Here is a 19,956-nt window from a genome sequence, read left to right as displayed (position 1 = left end):
GATTGGATTCTATTGGATAAAAAATAGAGGATAATCCAAACCTTATTGGACTTGAGGAGGGGAGCGCTATTCAGGAATCCCTCACCACCATCTTCTCTCTCCCTATTGCCGTCTCTCTCTCTCCCGCCGCCGCCGTGTGTCTCTCTCTCGGCCGCCGCGCCTCTCGCCTGCCCTCGCCACGCAGAGCACCTCCAGCCTTGGCTCCAGACTCTAGCCTCGCTCCTCTTTTCCTTTGCCACTGTTCCCCACGGTCGTTCCCTTTCGCTCCACTCCGGCCTCGCTCCACCCCGTGCCCATCGCCGCCGTGGGGGGCTAGCCCTCGTCGGCGCCGCGCTTCCTCAACGGTGCCACCACGTCGCACGATCTCATCCCCCATGCTGTCACTGCTCCAGTGCGACGTCCGTCAAATTCAATCGGCGCGCCCATGCTGTTGATGCAAGGGCCTGTCGCCGGCACCCACAACCCCGTTCTTGATAGCCTAATAGCCTTGATCTGAAAGTTTGCATCCTTGGCCTCGATTTGAAGCACCTTAGCATCACCATTCAGGTATCCATGCCCAACGCCATCTCAATTCTCTAGCCCTACTGACCAATTTTTTTGTTAATTATAGCACCTATTGATCTGTATGTATGCATTGTTTGTTGGTTGTGCACAGATTCCTTATCCAATAGGTACTACATGATGCGTAATTTTAGGATTGTAAGTAATATGAGAAAGCCAAATTGTACCTATTCATTGTATTGATAGGATTGCAATACTGCTCTACTAAAAAATTATACCCGTTCCCTATATTGATGAGTAGCATAGCCTGAAAAATAAAAATTATGTCGAAATACTTTCTTATCTTGATAGATTATTTCCCTCTTTCAATATCTTTTACTCGTTCCTTTGGGTTACTTGTAAATTATATATGTATAAAGTTCTGTTATTAGTTCCTTTAGATTTTTAGAAGTACATATGATCAATGTGTACAGTGACAACTCAATCTTCTTATAGCTGCACGGACAAGGCTAAATATTGTTACAAGTATTATTCTCCATAGCTCTTTGCCTCTTTCATAAAAAATGATCAGTGCTTAAATGATAGAACTTTTTGTGTTGTTTTATGAACATGTCAACTGAGAGGATGTCTAATAACGAAAGTGTGGCATTACTTCCCGAAAGTGCTGGTGAAGTTGCATAAAATTCCAATCGCAGTAGGAAGAGATCTGCAGTTTGGCAGTATTTTGAAGAGTTGCCTAGTGAAGGAAAGGCAATATGCATTCATTGCGGGTCAAAATTTGCTTATCACAAAGGTATTGGAATATCTCACCTATAGAATCATATTAGATCATCCTGCAAAGAACTTCCTCCAGATCTTGATCGTAATTCTATTTTTCCAAAAAGTGTGTCTAGTGTGGATGTTTGCAATTTTGTACTGGATCCTAAGTTAGTGAGAGATTTTATGACTAAGTTTTGGATCACTGCCAATGTTGCCTTTAGAAAGATATCAAATGGTTTTTTTAAGAGAATGATGAGATCAGCCCATCCAAGCCTTGAAGTCCATGGCAGGCTGTTATCGCCATAATTTGACTGGGCCAAGGGATGGGCCGAGAGCATCATGGGCTGAAGGAAAGCATGGTAACAGTCTGCAAATCGGCTTCTGTGCGAACGTGTCAAGGGCCAGGATGGCGGTGTATCTAAGGATAGTTTAAATATAGTAAGTTAGAGATTGTATCGTAATCAGTTAGGGTTAGTTAGAAAAGATCAAGTCTCCGGACTATAAATATGTATCGTGAGATTCAATAAATAAATCAATCATTCACAACAAACTCTCGGCGCATTGCCACCCCTTTCCCAAGGGCTCTTTCCAGGTAATCGACATGCTGCTCCGATCATGTTCCGTATGGTCGAAGCAGCGTTGCTTTTATCTGTTTATCCTTGTGTTTCTCGTACTGAAGCGTTTTTGATGGCGAGTAACACTAGTTATCTTAAACGATTATGATGTTGCATTGGTTTTGAATAGTAAATCCATGTTTTGCTTGCTGCTCGTAATCGTTCAGCTGCTCTTGTACGTGATCTCAGGTGCAAGGGCAGCGCCTTGCTCTGTTATTGCTTAGTAAATCTAATCTGTTATACTAGTTCTTTGTGTTATAAGGAATTGATTTAACATCCGTATGATTAGGCCCTTCAAACGGATTAAATGTTCCGGTTGCATGTTTGGTGCCTTATGGTAACCTGACGAGGGATTGTTCTGGGAATCGACTTGTTAGTTGGTTTTTAGGCCTCTCTTCGGGTTAGCGTATTGTTACCTTTCATGTTCATTAGGCTTAACCACGCATAGGATGTTCCGGTTATGCGGTGAAAGCTTTTACCATCGCAGATTGTATTAGCTTGGCAATTACAGAGCATGCTTTTATCTTTTCTATCGGATTCATACAAAACGTTCACATGTTAATAGATCCGATCTGTTCAATGTGGCAATCGGTTTCTTGTAGCCGATTCTGGAAGGTACCCGAAGGTCCGACCTAGTACAATGACTCCATCAGCTTCTTTAGCTGATCTCAGGGTCGTTGTAAGAGCTGATCACGGCTCGGACTAATGTTTGATATGGCTGTGCATGCAGAAAATAGCTGACGAATGACTTCTACACCTTCCTGTTCAGGTATAGGTTAGGTGGCATGCCTAACACTTCACCAAGCCAGGGCGTGTGCTGGACTTCTGGGCCGTTGACCGAGGGACCGGGACCCACCAGCAGTCCCGGAAGCCTCCCGGCTCCTCGTGTTGCCTGTCGCTGCTCGCCGGTGGGTTTCGACCGACAACACATTCTGGCACGCCTGGTGGGACTCATCGACTACTTCATCGACTTCACCGGTCACATCGACTACTCCAGTGACTACTTCGACTACATCGACTATAGTCGGCTGCATTATCTTTTTCGGCTTCATCGACTTCTGTTGTCAAGATGCCGGACGAGAACCCGATTACTTTTGAGGAGTTGTCCGATGATCACAAGCAGAGGTATAATGAAATAAAAGCTGCTTTTGAAGCCGATCTCATCGGCTCGTTTGAAAGAACTCGTCACCACGGCATTAGATGGAAGGGATTTTCATCTGAAGGGGCACTCGACGAAGTGGATCTATCTACCCCTACGGAAGAACGTACGCGAGCTCTCCGCCAGGAAGTCAACTACATGGTGGCTCACTCATTACATCGGCATTCTGAGAGTTTGGTGAACACCCTCGAGCGCGTCGCGGTGCGCGTGGTGCAGGAAATTATGAAACACCAGTACTCTCCAATAGGACCTGCTTTAGGGAGTCACAAAGGGGAGTTGCCTTCTCAATCCAGACCACTAGTGCCGTATGCATTTGCAGCCCCAGAGCAACATAATTCTGCAGCATATGTCATATACAAGGTGGGAGGTGACCCTGCTGATCACCAGTTCTTCAACGAACCCCCCAAGGAGGTTCCGCATGGATATGTTTGCGCATATATACCAGATGGTGGTAACCCGGCGCAACCCATGCAGAGAGCAACTGGAGGAACATTTGCAGTAGATGCCGATAAACAGGCATGGCTGGCTACCTATGCAACAGGGCCAAGTCATGAAGGAACGCACTCGGCCCTAGGAGTTCATACAGTGGATCAAATTAGTGCCATTTTGAGAGATCAATTTGGCATTCTCCCAAGAAGGCGAGCGATCGGCTACACCAAGCCGTATCCAAGCGACTACGACCTAATTCCTCTGCCACCCAAGTATCGGCTACCTGAGTTCACCAAATTCAGCGGAGCAGAAGGATCCAGCTCCATAGAACACGTGAGCCGATATCTAGCGCAGCTGGGGATGATTTCGATGTCGGATCCATTGCGAGTAAGGTTCTTCTCGCAGTCTCTCACAGGGCCGGCTTTTGGATGGTACACATCATTGGACCCTGATTCTATCCGCACCTGGAAGCAGCTAGAGGAACAGTTCCATATACAATATCACTCAGAAGCTGCAGAAGCTGGGATTGCTGATTTGGCACAGGTCCGCCAGAAACGGGGAGAAACAGTGGCGGAGTACATACAGCTTTTCAGGGAAGTCAAGAATTGATGCTACTCAATTCGAATTTCAGAGAAGGAGGCAGTTGAATTGGCAACTTTGGGATTGGTAAAGCCGATCAGAGATTTGGTTTTGCAGTTGGAGTTCAACTCTTTGGCTCATTTGGTGTAGAAAATGACAGTATACGAGCAACGTCACTTAGAATTATACCAAGACAAGTTTAAACGTCAAGTAGTAATGGTTGATGCTGAAGACTCCGAAGACTCTGAGGATGACCAAGAGATTGCAGTTGTGGAATGGGCACGGGGGGCAAAGCCTGTGCCCTGCAAGTGGGTGAAACAACAGGGCCCTCTGAAAGATTTTGATTTTGATGTAAGCAAAGTCGAACAAATATTCAACTTACTCTTGAAGGAAAAGCAATTGAAGTTCCCTGAAGGTTTCAAGATCCCAACAGCTCAGGAGCTCCAGGGGAGATCATACTGCAAGTGGCATAACTCTTTCACTCACGGTACCAATGACTGCAAAGAACTCCGGCGGCAGATACAATCGGCCATTGAGTAAGGCCGATTAATCTTGGGATAGTACGCCATGAAGGTCGATACTCAACTATTCCCGAATGTAAACATGGTGGAAGGGTACGACCGGTCAACGCGTCGTCAGTTGGATTTCACGCTCGGTATTAACATGGCAGGACATGCATCACGTCAGCATACAAGGAGGCAAGAGGCCGATTCCCGCGATCGGCCCCAAAAAGAAGAAAGAGACTATATCACCGAACAACAGGTCAGGCATGTCCGGAATCAACGACCGGTTTCTTCTCATCTTCTGAGAAAATACCAGTATCAGTATCAACAGCATCTCCAACGTGAAACTGAAGAAGAAGAGTACGAGCGATGCACTGGGAAACGCCTCAGGAAGTGAGAGGATGCACGAGATCATTGGCATTGCCCGTTCTTCAAATACTGTTGGGATTCTGGTATGAAGAGACTACCCAACCTTGAAGATTGCCTAGAGTGCAATTCTCAGAACAAGAAGTGCTTCAGTTTTTCAGCATTTGGGACCAGGGCAACCCCGCCATGAACAAGACAAGTTGACACATACAGTGGGAAATTCAGAAGATGAGGAGGACAAGTATCACCGACCACGCTGGTGTCCTGATGGGCTCAACCGGTCCTAGAAGCGGAGGGTACAGCGGCTGTGCAACCTGGAAGAAGCCGAGGTCCAATACTTGGAAACATTAAGGAAAGTGCGGCCAGATTTGGCGGAAAAGGTCCACAACCCTCGAAAAGCAGAGAGTTCTTCCAAGAAGGTATGGCGACCCAAGAAGTCGAAAGCCAATGTGAAGACATCGGCTGATGCACACATGGTGTTTGTTCTCTCTGCAGAGTTTCATGCACCAGGACATGAGGAGGTGCCAGTGGCTCAGCTTGACTTGGGGCCACGACCAGTCATTTTCGAGAAGCCCCGAGAAAAGAATTACAGGCACCTGAAGGCATTATATCTCAAGGGGTACATAAACGGCCAGCCTGTCAGCAGGATGCTAGTCGATACAGGAGCAGCGGTTAATATAATGCTGTATTCAGTGCCGTGCAAGTTGGGGCATTCTGTTGGGGACTTGATCAAAACCAACATCACGCTAAGTGACTTCAACGGACAAACTTCAGAGGCGCAAGGAGTCCTCAGCGTGGATCTGACGGTAGGAGGTAAAACCGTCCCTACGTCGTTTTTTGTGGTCAACAGCAAGGGCTCATACACCGTTCTGCTTGGGAGAGATTGGATCCATGCCAATTGCTGTATCCCTTCTACAATGCACCAGTGTCTGATTCAATGGGACGGAGATGAAGTAGAAGTGGTCCACGCGGACGACTCTGTTGAAGTTTCACATGCTGCCATGAGTGTCTGGGACGCGGAGGACCAGGAACCGATCTCAGGGATTAGCTTGGAGGGCTGCGACCGCGTGGAAGCTACAAAAAACAGGGTGAGGCTGGTCTTATCCACTGGCCTTATGGAGTAGATGGGAAAGTAACAGGAAAGGCCGATCCCCGCGATCGGCCTCCAAAAAATAGAATCAAGTTGTTTTTGTCATCCATGTTACATTGTTATAATGATCGCAAAGAGGCCTGCTCGAGCAGCCGGCCATGTGATTGTAAAATAATACACATTAATGCAAAGAACAAGTCGGCCGATCCCTGCGATCGGCCAAATCCTTCTGCTTCATATTCTTTGTTTATTTGCAGTATCGACTTGATGGATGAAGGGAAGCTAGGATACGGGTTTACATCTACTGACGAGCTGGAAGAAGTCGATATTGGTCCTGGGGATAAGCCACGGCCAACATTTATCAACAAAAAGTTAAATCCAGAGTTGCGAGAGGCGATGATAATACTGCTGAGAGAATTTATGGACTGTTTTGCCTGGGATTACACAGAGATGCCTGGGTTGGATAGAAGTATTGTTGAGCATCGACTCCCTCTTAAGCCAGGATTTTGGCCGTTCCAGCAACGAGCACGGCAAATGAAGGCCGAAGTCCTAGAAGAAGTCAAGAAAGAACTCGAAAAGATGATGGCAGCAAGCTTCATCAGGCCATGCAGGTATGCTGAATGGATTTTCAGTATTGTGCCTGTACAGAAGAAGGACGGCCGATGGAGAGTCTGTGTAGACTTCAGAGATCTTAACAGAGCCACACCAAAAGATGAGTATCCGATGCCAGTTGCGGAAACATTGATTAATGCGGCTGCTGGTCATAAGATGTTGAGTTTTATGGATGGCAATGCTGGTTATAACCAGATTTTTATAGCTCCAGAAGATATTCATAAGACTGCATTCAGAGTATCAGGTGCAGTGGGATTATTTGTGTATGTGGTCATGACTTTTGGGCTCAAAAATGCTGGTGCTACGTATCAACGGGCCATGAACTATATGTTTCATGATTTGATCAGCAAGCTGGTGGAGATCTATATTGATGACGTGGTGGTGAAATCTGCATCGGCTGAGGGACATTTAAGAGATCTACAACGAGTTTTGGAACGAACTAGGAAGTTCGGGCTTAGAATGAATCCAAAGAAGTGTGCTTTTGGTGTATCAGCCGGTCAGTTTCTGGGTTTTCTGGTTCATGAACGAGGAATTGAGATCGGCCTAAAAAGTCAAGAAGCTGTAAAAATGATGGTGCCACCTACTACAAAGAAGGAGCTCCAACAACTCACTGGTAAGATAAATTTTGTTAGGAGATTCATTTCCAATCTGTCAGGAAGAATCGAGCCATTCATGGAGTTGGTGAAACTTAAAGCCAATGACGAGTTCCGCTAGGGGGCAGAGCAACAACAGGCGTTTGAAGAAATCAAAGAATATTTATCCAAACCGCCTGTGTTAGTCCCACCCCAGCAGGGTAAGCCATTCTATATTTATCTATCAGTGGGTGATACTTCCATTGCTTCGGTCATCATACAAGTGCAGGATGGCAAGAAGAGAGTTTTTTTTATCTCAGCAGGAGGATGCTAGATGCAGAGATAAGGTACCCTGAAATTGAGAAACTATACCTTTGTCTATTCTTTACCTGTACGAAGCTCCGCCACATCCTGCTTTCTGCCGAGACAATTGTCATCTGCAAATCAGATGTTATCAAGCATTTGTTGTCGACCCCGGTGTTGAAAGGCCGACTCGGTAAATGGATGCTCGCTCTGTCAGAATTTGATATCCGGTACCAGCCTGCGAAAGCAGTCAAAGGGCAGGCGCTGGCCGACCTCGTTGCAGAGTGGACCAGCTCAGGCATAGCGGCGCTTTCCATCCGCGCATGGGCAATATATTTTGATGGGTCGGTCTGTGGAGATGGTTCTGGCATAGGTATCTTACTCGTCTCGCCTCGGGGGGCAACATGTTCCTTTTCAATCAGATTGCCAACACCTGGCACCAATAATCTAGCCGAGTATGAAGCGGTGCACAAAGGTATGGAGTTACTCCTCGAAGCTGGAGCAGAAGCAGTAGAAGTTTTCGGGGATTCAAAACTGGTCATCTCTCAGCTCACGGAGACATACCGATGTGAGAGCGAGTTGTTGTTCCCCTTATGGAGACAATGCCAGGAGCTAATGGCCTAGTTCAGATATATAAATTTCTACTGGATACCAAGAGTACAAAATTCTGAGGCCAATAATCTTACCAGATGGCTTCCGGTTACAAGGACGCGGCGGATGGAGCAATAAACCTGCTGGATCAGGGGGATTGGAGAGCCGATATCTTCAATTACTTGAAGGATCTGGCTCGGGGGGCACCTAAGAAGATACGTTACAGAGCCATGAAGCAAGTCCTGATATGGGACGACTTGTTCTACAGGACTCTGGAGAGGCTACTACTTGGGGCCGATTAAGTCCAATAGGCTTTTACATGAAGTCCATGAAGATACGTGTGGTACTCATCAATCAGCCCACAAGATGAAGTGGTTGATCAAGCGCTCGTGATATTATTGGCCTGATATGATGGAAGATTGCTTCAAGTATTATAAAGGATGCCAGGCCTGTCAGAGGTTTGGAAAGATACAAATAGTACCAGCGTCAGCAATGAACCCTATCATCAAACCTTGGCCATTCAGGGGCTGGGGCATGGACATGATTGGTAAGATTAATCCTCCATCGAGTAAAGGCCATCAGTTTATTTTGGCCATCACAGATTATTTTACAAAATGGGTAGAGGCTGTTCCTATGAAGTCAGTAACGTCGAGGGACGTCATCAATTTCATCAAAGAACACGTTATTCATAGGTTTGAGATTCCTCAGACTATTACAACAGATGGAGGGTCGGTGTTTATATTTGATGAATTCAAAAAGTTTGCTGCCGACATGGGAATCAAATTAATCAGGTCATCTCCATACTACGCTCAAGCAAACGGACAAGCCGAAGCGTCTAATCAGAGCCTGATCAAGTTGATCAAAAGGAAGATTGATGAATATCCACGGCGTTGGCGTGAAGTATTATCAGAAGCGTTATGGGCTTATCGTGTTTCATGCCATGGGGCAACAAGAACTTCACCATATCATTTAGTATATGGGCAGGAGGCCGTATTGCCATGGGAAATTACGGCCGGTTCAAGTCGGATAGAGTTTCAGATTGTGTTGACTGCTGAAGAATATGCAGCACTAATGAGCGACAATGTGGAAGACATTACAGAACTCAGGCTTTGGTTGCTGGAAAAGATCAAGGAAAATAAGGCCAAGGTAGCCCGCGTGTACAACAAGAAGGTTAAACCGAAGGAATTCCAAGTTGGGGATTTAGTGTGGGAAGCGGTGTTACCATTAGGGACTAAGGATGCGACATATGGTAAATGGTCTCCGAATTGGCACGAGCCTTATAGAGTTGATCAAGCTCTGCCAGGGAATGCATACATGCTCGAAGAATTGGATGGGGTTAAATTTTCGGTGGCTGTCAATGGTCAGCATCTCAAGAAATATTTCCCGAGCATGTGGGAAGATGAGTAATGAAGCCGATGTAAGGCATCAGGTTATGGACCAATACAACCAGGGTGTTTGCGAGGAAAGCCGATATGACACCTTGGGCTGCAAGATATAATCGAGTACTTTGCGGTACATCGAGTTGATCTGATCGGGTACCTCGTGGTATACTAGACCTGCAGGTCAGCATCTATCGGGTACTTTGGAAGCCGGTGCAATGCATCAGGCTGTAAGGTGGAATGAGATGAGCATGCCAGATCTGTAAAGAAAAAGCAGCGCCGGTCCATGCACAGAGCTGAAGGTTGAACAGTCGATGTTAAACCATCGACTCTAGGAGCAATAATTGGCCCTTGCAAATCCTGGGTTTCGATAAAAGCAGAGAGGTTGATTGCAGGTGTCTCTTGATCTTAAAAGAACAGGTTCGACTTGTTTGCGGGGTTTCCTGGGTACTCATATTTTTCGACCTGATTGGGGATCGAGATTTAACAACAAGCAAAGAAGTCGACTGCGGAGTACTCTTGTTATTGACAAGATCATTTGAAGGCTACTCGAGTTCTTGGGAATTTTGATCCGGAATAAAGAAAAGTTTGAGATTGGATCGGGCAGTTCAAGGAAAGAGGCCGATGCGATGCCATCGGACTTTAGAAGGTTAGATTTTTAAACACTGGCTCGCTGAAACAAGAGGGTTCATTTACAAGAAATTATTACAAAAGAAGCCGATCTACCGGCTATGCGCATAACGGTGGAAGACCCTATGAACTACCACCAGTGAGTCCCTAAGGTCTTGCGGCGTTTGTACGGGGGGGACGCGCTGGTGTCATCGTCGCTGCTGCCATCGTCGCCGCCGGTGCTGTTGCTGCTGTCACCATCATCGCTAGTGTCGTCGCTGGCGTCCCCGTCGTCTTCTGAAGTCGACAATCCACCATGCAGAAATCCTCTTGCTGCTGAGTCGTCGTCGGTGGAAGTGTCCTTGGCATCTTTTTCTGAGAAAGAGAAGAAATCATCATCCTAGGAATCTTCGTCGCCGCCTTCGTCCAGATCCCCATGAAGGAGAATCTGGAGGTCCTCATCGTCGGTCAGGGGCTCATCGTCCTCTGACCAAGTGCTGAAATCCCACTCCTCTGCATCCCAATGCAGAGGAGCGAGAGCTTCATACGAAGCCATTGGATCGAACTCCGGCGTCGCCTCCCTGGAGGTTTCAGAGTCAGGAGAAGTGATGGAGATTATGGAAGACGAAGGGGAATTGGAAGAGATAGAGGAAGAGGAAGCCATTGTCAGGGGATGCAGAGTGTGCTGGTGTGGCTAATGCACGGGGAGATGGATAGAAATAAATCCGCCAATGACAGTTTATAAAGGCGGAGATGGAAGGCGAAGCGGTGTTATCGCGATTCCTGAGAGAGAAGTTGAAGGGTCGCGTCTGATTGTATTGGAAGGCAGCGCGCGTGTACAGGCCTTGGAAGTCGAAGGGCCGCGTCCAATGGCATTGGGAGCGGTATGTGCGTGCACAAGTCTGAGAAGTCGAAGAGGCGATGGTTTCGGAATTATCATTGCCAAAACCAAGGGGCATGTGTTATCGTCATAATTTGACTGGGCCAAGTGATGGGCCGAGAGCATCATGGGCTGAAGGAAAGCATGGTAATAGTCTGCAAATCGGCTTCTGTGCGAACGTGTCAAGAGTCAGGATGGCCGTGTATCTAAGGATAGTTTAAATATAGTAAGTTAGAGATTGTATCATAATCAGCTAGGGTTAGGCAGAAAATATTAAGTCTCCGGACTATAAATATGTATCGTGAGATTCAATAAATAAATCAATCATTCACAACAAACTCTCGGCGCATCGCCACCCCTTTCCCAAGGGCTCTTTCCAGGTAATCAACATGCTGCTCCGATCATGTTCCGCATGGTCGGAGCAGCGTTGCTTTTATCTGTTTATTCTTGTGTTTCTCGTATTGAAGCGTTTTTTATGGCGAGTAACACTAGTTATCTTAAACGATTATGATGTTGCATTGGTTTTGAATAGTAAATCCATGTTTTGCTTGCTGTTCGTAATCGTTCAGCTGCTCTTGTACGTGATCTCAGGTGCAAGGGCAGCGCCTTGCTCTGTTATTGCTTAGTAGATCTAATCTGTTATGGTAGTTCTTTGTGTTACAAGGAATTGGTTTAATATCCATATGATTAGGACCTTCAAACAGGTTAAATGTTCCGGTTGCATGTTTGGTGCCTTATGGTAACCTGACGAGGGATTGTTCCGGGAATCGACTTGTTAGTTGGTTTTTAGGCCTCTCTTCGGGTTAGCGTATTGTTACCTTTCATGTTTGTTAGGCTTAACCACGCATAGGATGTTCCGGTTATGCGGTGAAAGCTTTTACCGTCGCAAATTGGATTAGCTTGGCAATTACAGAGCATGCTTTTATCTTTTCTATCGGATTCGTACAAAAGTTCACATGTTAATAGATCCAATCTGTTCAACGTGGCAATCGATTTCTTGTAGCCGATTCTGGAAGGTACCCGAAGGTCCGACCTAGTACAGTGACTCCATCGGCTTCTTTAGCTGATCTCGGGGTCGTTGTAAGAGCCGATCACAGCTCGGACTAATGTTTGATATGGCTGCGCATGCAGCAAATAGCTGATGAACGACTTCTACACCTTCGTGATCAGGTATAGGTCAGGTGGCACGCCTAACACTTCACCAAGTCAGAGCGTGTGCCGGACTTCTGGGCCGTTGACCGAGGGACCGGGACCCACCAGCAGTCCCGGAAGCCTCCCGACTTCTCGTGTTGCCTGTCGCTGCTCGCTGGTGGGTTTCGACCGACAACACAGGCAGACACTCAAGAATGATTGCATGTTAGTGTATTGAGAAGAGAGAAAAAAGATTGCTAGTGGTTTTTCCAATATAGATTCTTGTGTTAGCTTCACTTCGGATATGTGGACGTCTGTCCAAAATCTTGGATATATTTATTTGACTGTACATTATATAGATGGAGATTTTAATCTGCACCACCATACAATCAACTTTAAGCAAGTTCCTCACCTACATAATGCGGCTGCAATACATAGTACTATAATGGACTGCCTTTATGAGTGGGATCTGTCCAATAAAGCATTTTCTTTTACTCTAGATAATGCCACATCTAATGATAGAGCTGTGAAAAAGCTAAGAGAAACTCTTTGGACACATATGCCTTTTGACATATGCCACATCTAATGACAAAAAACTCTAGATAAAACTCCAAGTGCTCACAGGTATGTTGAAGAGGTTTGGGGGATAAGGGAACTGCTTCTTGATAAAAAAATAGAAGTGATAATTTTTTGAAGGTGTTGTGTAATGATATGAAGTCAAAGTTTGATAAATACTGGGTTGAACCTAGCAAAATCCTTTTGGTAGCATCTTTGCTGGACCCACGGTACAAATTAACCTTTTTGAAGTACCGTCTCATGAGAATGTATGGAGAGGAAGTAGCTGATAGAAAAGCAAACTATGCTCTTATCTGGTTTAAAGCATATTATTCTCATTACGAAAACATGCAGCAAAGGAGTTCCAAAGTAACATTTCATCATCTCCTGAAGTCAGTGGTTCTGCAAGTACGTTGTCTTTGGTGTCTGGAAAACATAAGCTAGGGCTGGAATTTGCTTTGTTCAAGCAGAGAAACAGACCTCATCGCTCAAGAAGGTCGGAACCTGATACTTATCTAGATGATTCATTGGTTCCTTTAAGGGAGAGTGAAGAATTTGACGTGCTAAAATGGTGGAAAAGAAACCAGGATCAATATCCTGTATTTGCAAAGATGGCTCCTGACTTTTTGGCTATTCCATTATTAACTGTTGCCTCTGAATCAATATTCAGTACTGCAGGCATGGTAATTAACAAATACCGTAGTTCTCTAAGTTCAGAGACGGTGGAAGCACTAATATATGCAAAAGATTTGCTTAAAGGGTACTCTTTAGATGATGAAGATGACGATGGTAACATATTTTCTTGTGCAAATTTGAATTTCAGTTGCTATTCTCTTGGTTAATGATAGGTCTTGAAAACATAGTGCTTGTTAGTACTCTGAAGAATACTAGTCATCTAATTTTTGTGTCATATCTGGACCATTTTAGTTGCATGTACTGTTACTCTTGTTCTTGATTAGTACTCTGAAGAATACTAGTTATCTATTTTGGTGTTTTGGTGTTTGTACTATTTAATACTAGTCCATCTAGCTAAATATTTCTGGAGCTTGAGTAATGGAGTTTGATAAAAAATGCTTGCGTTTCTTAATGTTTACTTCTTTAGATAGGTTGTTATCCATGTGATGAGTATTCTCTAAATAATAAGTATTTGTTTATTATCAATCTATAAGTCTCATCCATGTAATTTGGTGCAGGGATAGTGATGGATTAAGTGATGAGTTACCGCTCCTTTTCAAGATTTTGCAAGTTTTGGATTCAGCCTGGCAGAACATTCTTGGGTTTTTAGCCTAGCAAGTGGACAGAAATGGTCTATGCCACCTACAAGTTTAATTTATGATTAGAGGCTATTCTTCTTTAGTTAGGTTTAGCTCAATCTATAACTGATTTATGTTTGGCTTGTATTCTTGAGAGATTCTTTGGCCTCATGGCATTTCTTATGCTATGCACTATTCTGGACATGTCTACCATGAGAGGGTATTTTGTACTGAGATGTTGCTAAACTATTTTCCTTTATAATGGTCTAGAATACCAGTCACTTGTGTAGGTTAGAAGTACTTTTTAATAACTTGGAACACCTTTCACTTTGGCTGCCTGTGGACCTTGCTTGTTTGAAAAGCTGATAGCGGAAGCAAGCTAGGCCGCTCAACATACTTCTATTAGTATATATATTTAGGATGGACACCGGTTGGATGGATATGGATTTTGGTGGTGGTGGATTGGACTGGATTGGATAGTAGTTAATATATTTAGGATTGGGCTGGGTGCGAACGTTATATCAGTAGGATTTTAGTTGGACATCGCTGATTGGATCGTGGATGTCAATCCAATCCCAGGAGTAAGTCCATATTTGAAATCATAGTTTGATTTGGGCATATTTATGTCCAGTACACAAAAAGAATATTGCTTTGCCTATAGGACACTGATTGTTGGAAATTAGCCTGATTGTTGGAAATTAGCCTGAGGACATAGCGAAATCATGCTTTTCATTAGTAGGCTATAGGAGGAAGGAAAAACCATCATGTCCTTATCTTCATTTTACAAAATCTCCATACAAAGCATGAAAAAACTACACGTAAGGGCAGTGGGGAGTAGAGCATTCCATCATTTTGCCTAATTTCATGATATAGATTATATTATATGCAAACGGGTTCATAGCTTAGAGGCTGTGACTCGGTGATTCTTGAGTAGCACCTCTAGTGTTAGGGTTCGACTCTTGGTGGAAATGAATTTCAGGGATGGTTAAAATACCTAGCCTAGGTAACGGTGGCGGCTGGCTTGTGTGAGGGGTGCAGTCCTACTTGGGGTAGTGATGATGCGCCAAATCAGGTGGTATAGTGCGATGCTATAGGGTCTGCTGTGTCAGAGTTCAAGGGTTTTGAGTTTTTAGTCGGTAGAAGATAGAGGTTTCTTCTTCCAAACAATACCATATACCAGTTTACAAATATAATAGTATTTTAATTATATTATGTATGTAGATATTTTAAAGATGTGTGTAACTGAGCATAATGGTCTTGCCCCTCCTCTGGTGTTCGACCAACAAAACCACGATTTTGCAGTGTCTTAGGATCAACTTCAAACAAAATGATGTCCCGTGGACAAAATCATGCTGTTTAATGTCATGGAGAAAAAAAAATTAGCTACCACACTATAAATGCTTTGGCACTAACAATTTATATCTTGAACCAACCCTCTTAAATATATGGCACATAAATAGCGGGTTCTTATAATTTTCCGTCTCTCTTTTGCCCTTATTGTCTTCAACATGACCACTAGCATCGATGAAGACAAGAATTGGTATGGGAGGATATGCATTGCTACACGCATACACTAGGCTTAGGCCTCCGCCTCTTAGCTCGAGATCGCGAACTCAGCTGGACGATAGAGCAACATCTAGCTCATAGATTGTTGAGGGTGGAACCAAAACTCTGGCATTGGCAAGGATTGCCGGTGAGTATCTATAGAGCTGGAAATGGAAGTGAAACCGTACAACAAGATATTGTTGCTGCACATCGCTTGAAATGGGGAGCTCAAGATCACAGCATTAGGGAGGCGACACTGAATGGTGCCTTCCATGTTATTTAGGCGGAGTAGCATAGCAAAAATGAGAATGGATGCATGGAGAACAAAATCTATATGAAACAAAGCAATGTGGTGGCAGTACAACACAAACAAATAAAATAAATACTATAAGTTAGGATACAGCCGAGATGAAATTCAAGGTTAGGCGAAAGTGACATGCTTTTCTTTTGGTTATACTCATACATCAATGCTAGGTATGTTGGGGTTGGGACCTCGATCGAATAGGAGAGAGATAAGGAAGAGAGAACAAGGGAGCAAATGAACAAATGGTCAAGAGTCCTCTTCCCCAAGCCCCAGGCTTTAGGAGGAGTGTCTGTTTATGTTTAGTCCATTAGTGGGGTTAGATATTATAAAAAGGTCATCAATCTTTATAAATAGACCCTAGAAGTTTGGAAATAAGTCCATAACCCTCTGATTTAGCCTCTTTTAAACATATGGGGATTCCTAGCCTTTGGCTTCCAAAGGCATATCCCCAACAAGGTATATAGTGCATTTCGAGTTTTCAACTAAGTTGTTTAATTATAGGGAAAAGTTCGGTTTACACCCTCGAACTATCACAAAAGTCTGATTTTCAACCTTCAACTACAAAATCAAGTGACATATGCCATCCAACTATCGAAACCGTGCAAATTTGGCTCTTTAGGTGGTTTCAAAGGTGGTTTTATATTTTAGAAAAATTTAAAAAATTCTAATTAGATCTAAAAAAATCAAAACTAATCCATTTTAAATTAGAAAAATATGAAACTAGTATCAAAATTTTTCTAAAAATGTAAAATATCTATTATTTCTCTATTTGAAACTTATTTATTCAAAAATAATAGGCATAACTACAAGCAACCAAGTACTATGAACATAAAAAAATTGGATCCGAATAACCGACAAGTAGAGTGTTAATAGATAAGTTACATTTTTAGAAAGTTTTTGATATCCATTTCATTTTTTATGTTTAAAATGAATTACTTATGATTTTTTAGTTTAAAATTATATATTTTTAATTTTCACAAAATGGAAAACCATCTTTGAAACCACCCAAAGGGACAATTTTGCATATTTTTGATAGTTGGATGGCTTATGTTATCCGGTTTTGTAGTTGAAGGTTGAAAATCGGATTTTTGCGATAATTTGAGTTGTAAACCGGACTTTTCCCTTAATTATAATAGGAAAAAGTCCAAATCACTCCCTTCAACTATAGCCAAAGTTTGGTTAATCCCCTAAACTATCGTTTGGTTCATTTTACCACCCAAACTATACCCTTTGGTTCAAATTACCCCTTAATATAATTTGGGCGTGATTGGTTACCTGGTTGCCACTAGCCTGGGTGGCACCAAGGAACCAGGTTCCTTTCAACCAGGTTTAAGGCATGCAACCTGGGTTGATTGGTTGCCTGGTTCCCACCGAACTGGATGAGCAGAGACGATGATTGGTTACCTGGTTGCATCCCAGATTCAAAAAACTAGATGCAAGAACGGTGATTGGTTGCCTGCATCGCACGTAAATCCCATCACCAGAACCAGGTGATGGTGAGGTTACCAGCACCCGAAGCACACAAGGTTGAACACCATGATCACAATCAGGCAGTGGTGAGGTTACCACCATAGCGCACACACACTGGAAGCAATTTGTATCACAGAGGCATCATTGGCTGATGGCATATGCTGGGTCTTAGTTATATTCAGTTAAAATCAACAATAACTGAGAAGAAATAACTAGGTGCCCAAATCAGTTAATTAATGACAAGCTGAATCTGAGAAATTTAGTAAAAAAAATGTCCATTACACACACTGGGGAGCAATATGTATAAAAGAAGCATCATTGGCTGATGGCATGTGCTCAGACTTAAACATATTGAGTTAAAATCAATAGGAATAGGAACTGTGAAATTGAGTAACCAGGTAACCAATCAGACCACATATAGAAGCATTGTCCAGCAAAACACAACAGACCACGGGTGAAGACAAGAGAACACAACAGAAAAGCATCCATCATCATAGCATTATGCCATCAGCCTCAATTTACAGTGAGGATTCAATCAACAGATAAGTAAGCACAAGAGTAGAGCATGCCTTTACATAGTAGGGCAACAAAAATAGCAAACTCATCATCATAGCAGATGCCATCAGCCTCAGTTGAGAGTGAGGATCCAGCAACCTCACATGACAAAGAATGAATCAATTAGCAGGTGACAGATAGGAAAATAGAAGAAAAGAAGTATGAAGTACATCATAGAACATCATTGGCAATAGCTATACACCTCAGAATGTGTAGCATCAACAAAATAATAACATCATTGGCAATAGATAGATGCTCAGTTTAGGTATAGTTCAATACAATAGCATAACTCGAATAACAATACATCATTGGCAATAGATATATGCTCAGATTAGACTCCAACATCAAAGTGGTTGATCCAATACATTCACTACATCATAGTAAGAGGATAGAGACTTGTTACTATATATATGAGTCTCTATCTAGTTATAGCAGGATCACATCAACCACATAGAAGAAATGGAAAGATGTGACCAGCTGCACAAAAGAATGCAGGGTTAGTACCTCTGCACAAAATAGGTTAGCAAAAGGAGGTCCTACTGGACAAAGGATCAACCAGCAATAAGAAAACTATCAGATACTAGTTGTTGTTGTTGTAGTAGTGCTTAGCTAAGAAGGTCCTCAGCCACAGCACACGATGAGCATCAGACATTAGCAGGTATGCAGCCCCAAGAGCATTGTTGTCTGCCAGATGGGAGTAGGCCACAATCAGAGCTTCATCAGTGAAGCCAGGGACAAACATCACAGCAGAGTAGAGGTCAGCAGGGACAACTTCAGTCTTTGTTTCTCTGATAGCATCAGCCACATTGTTCACAGCAGTTGTCATCCCAGACAGGACAGTGATATCCTCATCAGAGAGCATTGCCCTCTTCCTCTTGCTGCCCACTCCACTGCCATTAGGCTCTTGCTGCTTGCTACTAGCCTCCTGGTGCTTGCTGCTACTGCCCCCAGCATCCTGCTTAGCTACCTCCTCAAACTCTTTGGCAGGCTCATCAATTTTTTGAGAACTCTCAGCCCAGTCAGATGGAGAACCCAAAGGCTGGCTAGAACCCATGGCAAACTTGCCTGTGGCACAGCCATTGTCAAATATGATCTCCATTTGCTGGTAGTTCTCTATTGGCTTGTTCAGAAGGTCAGCATCTTCAGGGTGAGCCTAAAATGCAATGCAATTTTAGAAATTAGCTAATATTTAAGAGAAGAAGGTGAAAATGATATGCACTATGGCTAACACCTTTACATGACCATTATAGTGCTCATCCTCCAAGGAAATCATGAAGGTCTCCTCATCCCATAAAGCTCCACTAAGCTCTCTCAGCTTGGTCACTTTCATCCATTTTTTCCTCCATGTGCGCAAGTGGTTATACACTTGAGTAGAGGTTACATTGTTCCCTGTGAACTCCTGAAGGTCCCTAGCAACTTTGTTCAAGTGAACCTCCTTGAACCCCTTATCTGTTCTAACCCCAGTGGAAATGAGTTCACAGAACCGGCGCAAGATAAAGGAGGATGTGACACTAGTCCACCTCATAGAATTCCTTTGCTGCCTGGCTCGAGGGGCAGCACGAGGAGGAGGGGCAACAGCAGCAACAGCAGGGGCAACAACAGCAGGAGGAGGGGCAGGACCACCAGAAGGATTAGGAGCAGAATTAGCAACAACTAGGGCATTGGAATAGCTACCATACAGCTCCATAAACTCTCTTTCCTCTTGAACATCCATGCCCTAGTACCAATATTTGACAACAGTATATAAGACAAACATCATAGCATATATCTATTGCCTCAGTTATTATAAACAAAACAACATCATAGCATATATCTATTGCCTCAGTTATTATAAACAAAACAACATCATAGCATATTTCTATTGCCTCAGTTATTATAAACAAAACAACATCATAGCATATATATATTGCCTCAGTTATTGTAAAAAACAACATCATAGCAGTGTGCATGTGGCTCAGATCATATACAAAATCATGTATAAACATCACAGCAGTGTCCCTGTGGCTAGAATCATGTAAAAAAACCAGCATCATAGTAGTCTGCATGTGGCTTAGAAGATGTACAGAAAAAAGACATCACAACAGTCTGCCAATTACCTCAGAACAAGTAAAAAGAAACAACATCATAGCAGTGTGCTAATTGCCTCAGAACAAGTAAAAAAGAAACACCATAGCAGTGTGCCATTGCCTCAAAACAA

At 43.6% G+C, this 19,956-nt stretch overlaps 1 protein-coding gene and 1 long non-coding RNA gene across 3 annotated transcripts; one reads left to right on the top strand and one right to left on the bottom strand.

Moving 5' to 3' along the window:
- Window positions 1-68: 68 nt before the first annotated feature.
- Window positions 69-14,142, top strand: LOC112874133. 2 transcript variants are annotated; one of them, XR_003224897.1, is made up of 3 exons: window positions 69-1,294; window positions 12,987-13,128; window positions 13,826-14,142. It is a non-coding gene; the product is annotated as an uncharacterized LOC112874133 (long non-coding RNA). The 2 variants fall into 2 exon arrangements; XR_003224898.1 differs by lacking the exon at window positions 12,987-13,128.
- Window positions 14,143-18,339: 4,197 nt separating this feature from the next.
- Window positions 18,340-19,473, bottom strand: LOC112873169. The gene is made up of 2 exons (XM_025936189.1): window positions 18,991-19,473; window positions 18,340-18,912 (listed from the first exon to the last, which is right to left on the bottom strand). Exons 1-2 carry the CDS (start codon window positions 19,471-19,473, stop codon window positions 18,340-18,342), a joined length of 1,056 nt encoding a protein of 351 aa, XP_025791974.1.
- Between the last annotated feature and the right edge of the window lie 483 nt (window positions 19,474-19,956).

The sequence above is a fragment of the Panicum hallii genome, chromosome 9 (assembly GCF_002211085.1).
Source record: "Panicum hallii strain FIL2 chromosome 9, PHallii_v3.1, whole genome shotgun sequence".
Lineage (NCBI taxonomy): Eukaryota > Viridiplantae > Streptophyta > Magnoliopsida > Poales > Poaceae > Panicum > Panicum hallii.
The sequence above is the reverse complement of the archived record's forward strand: the minus strand, read 5'-3'. Positions and strand labels throughout refer to the sequence as shown.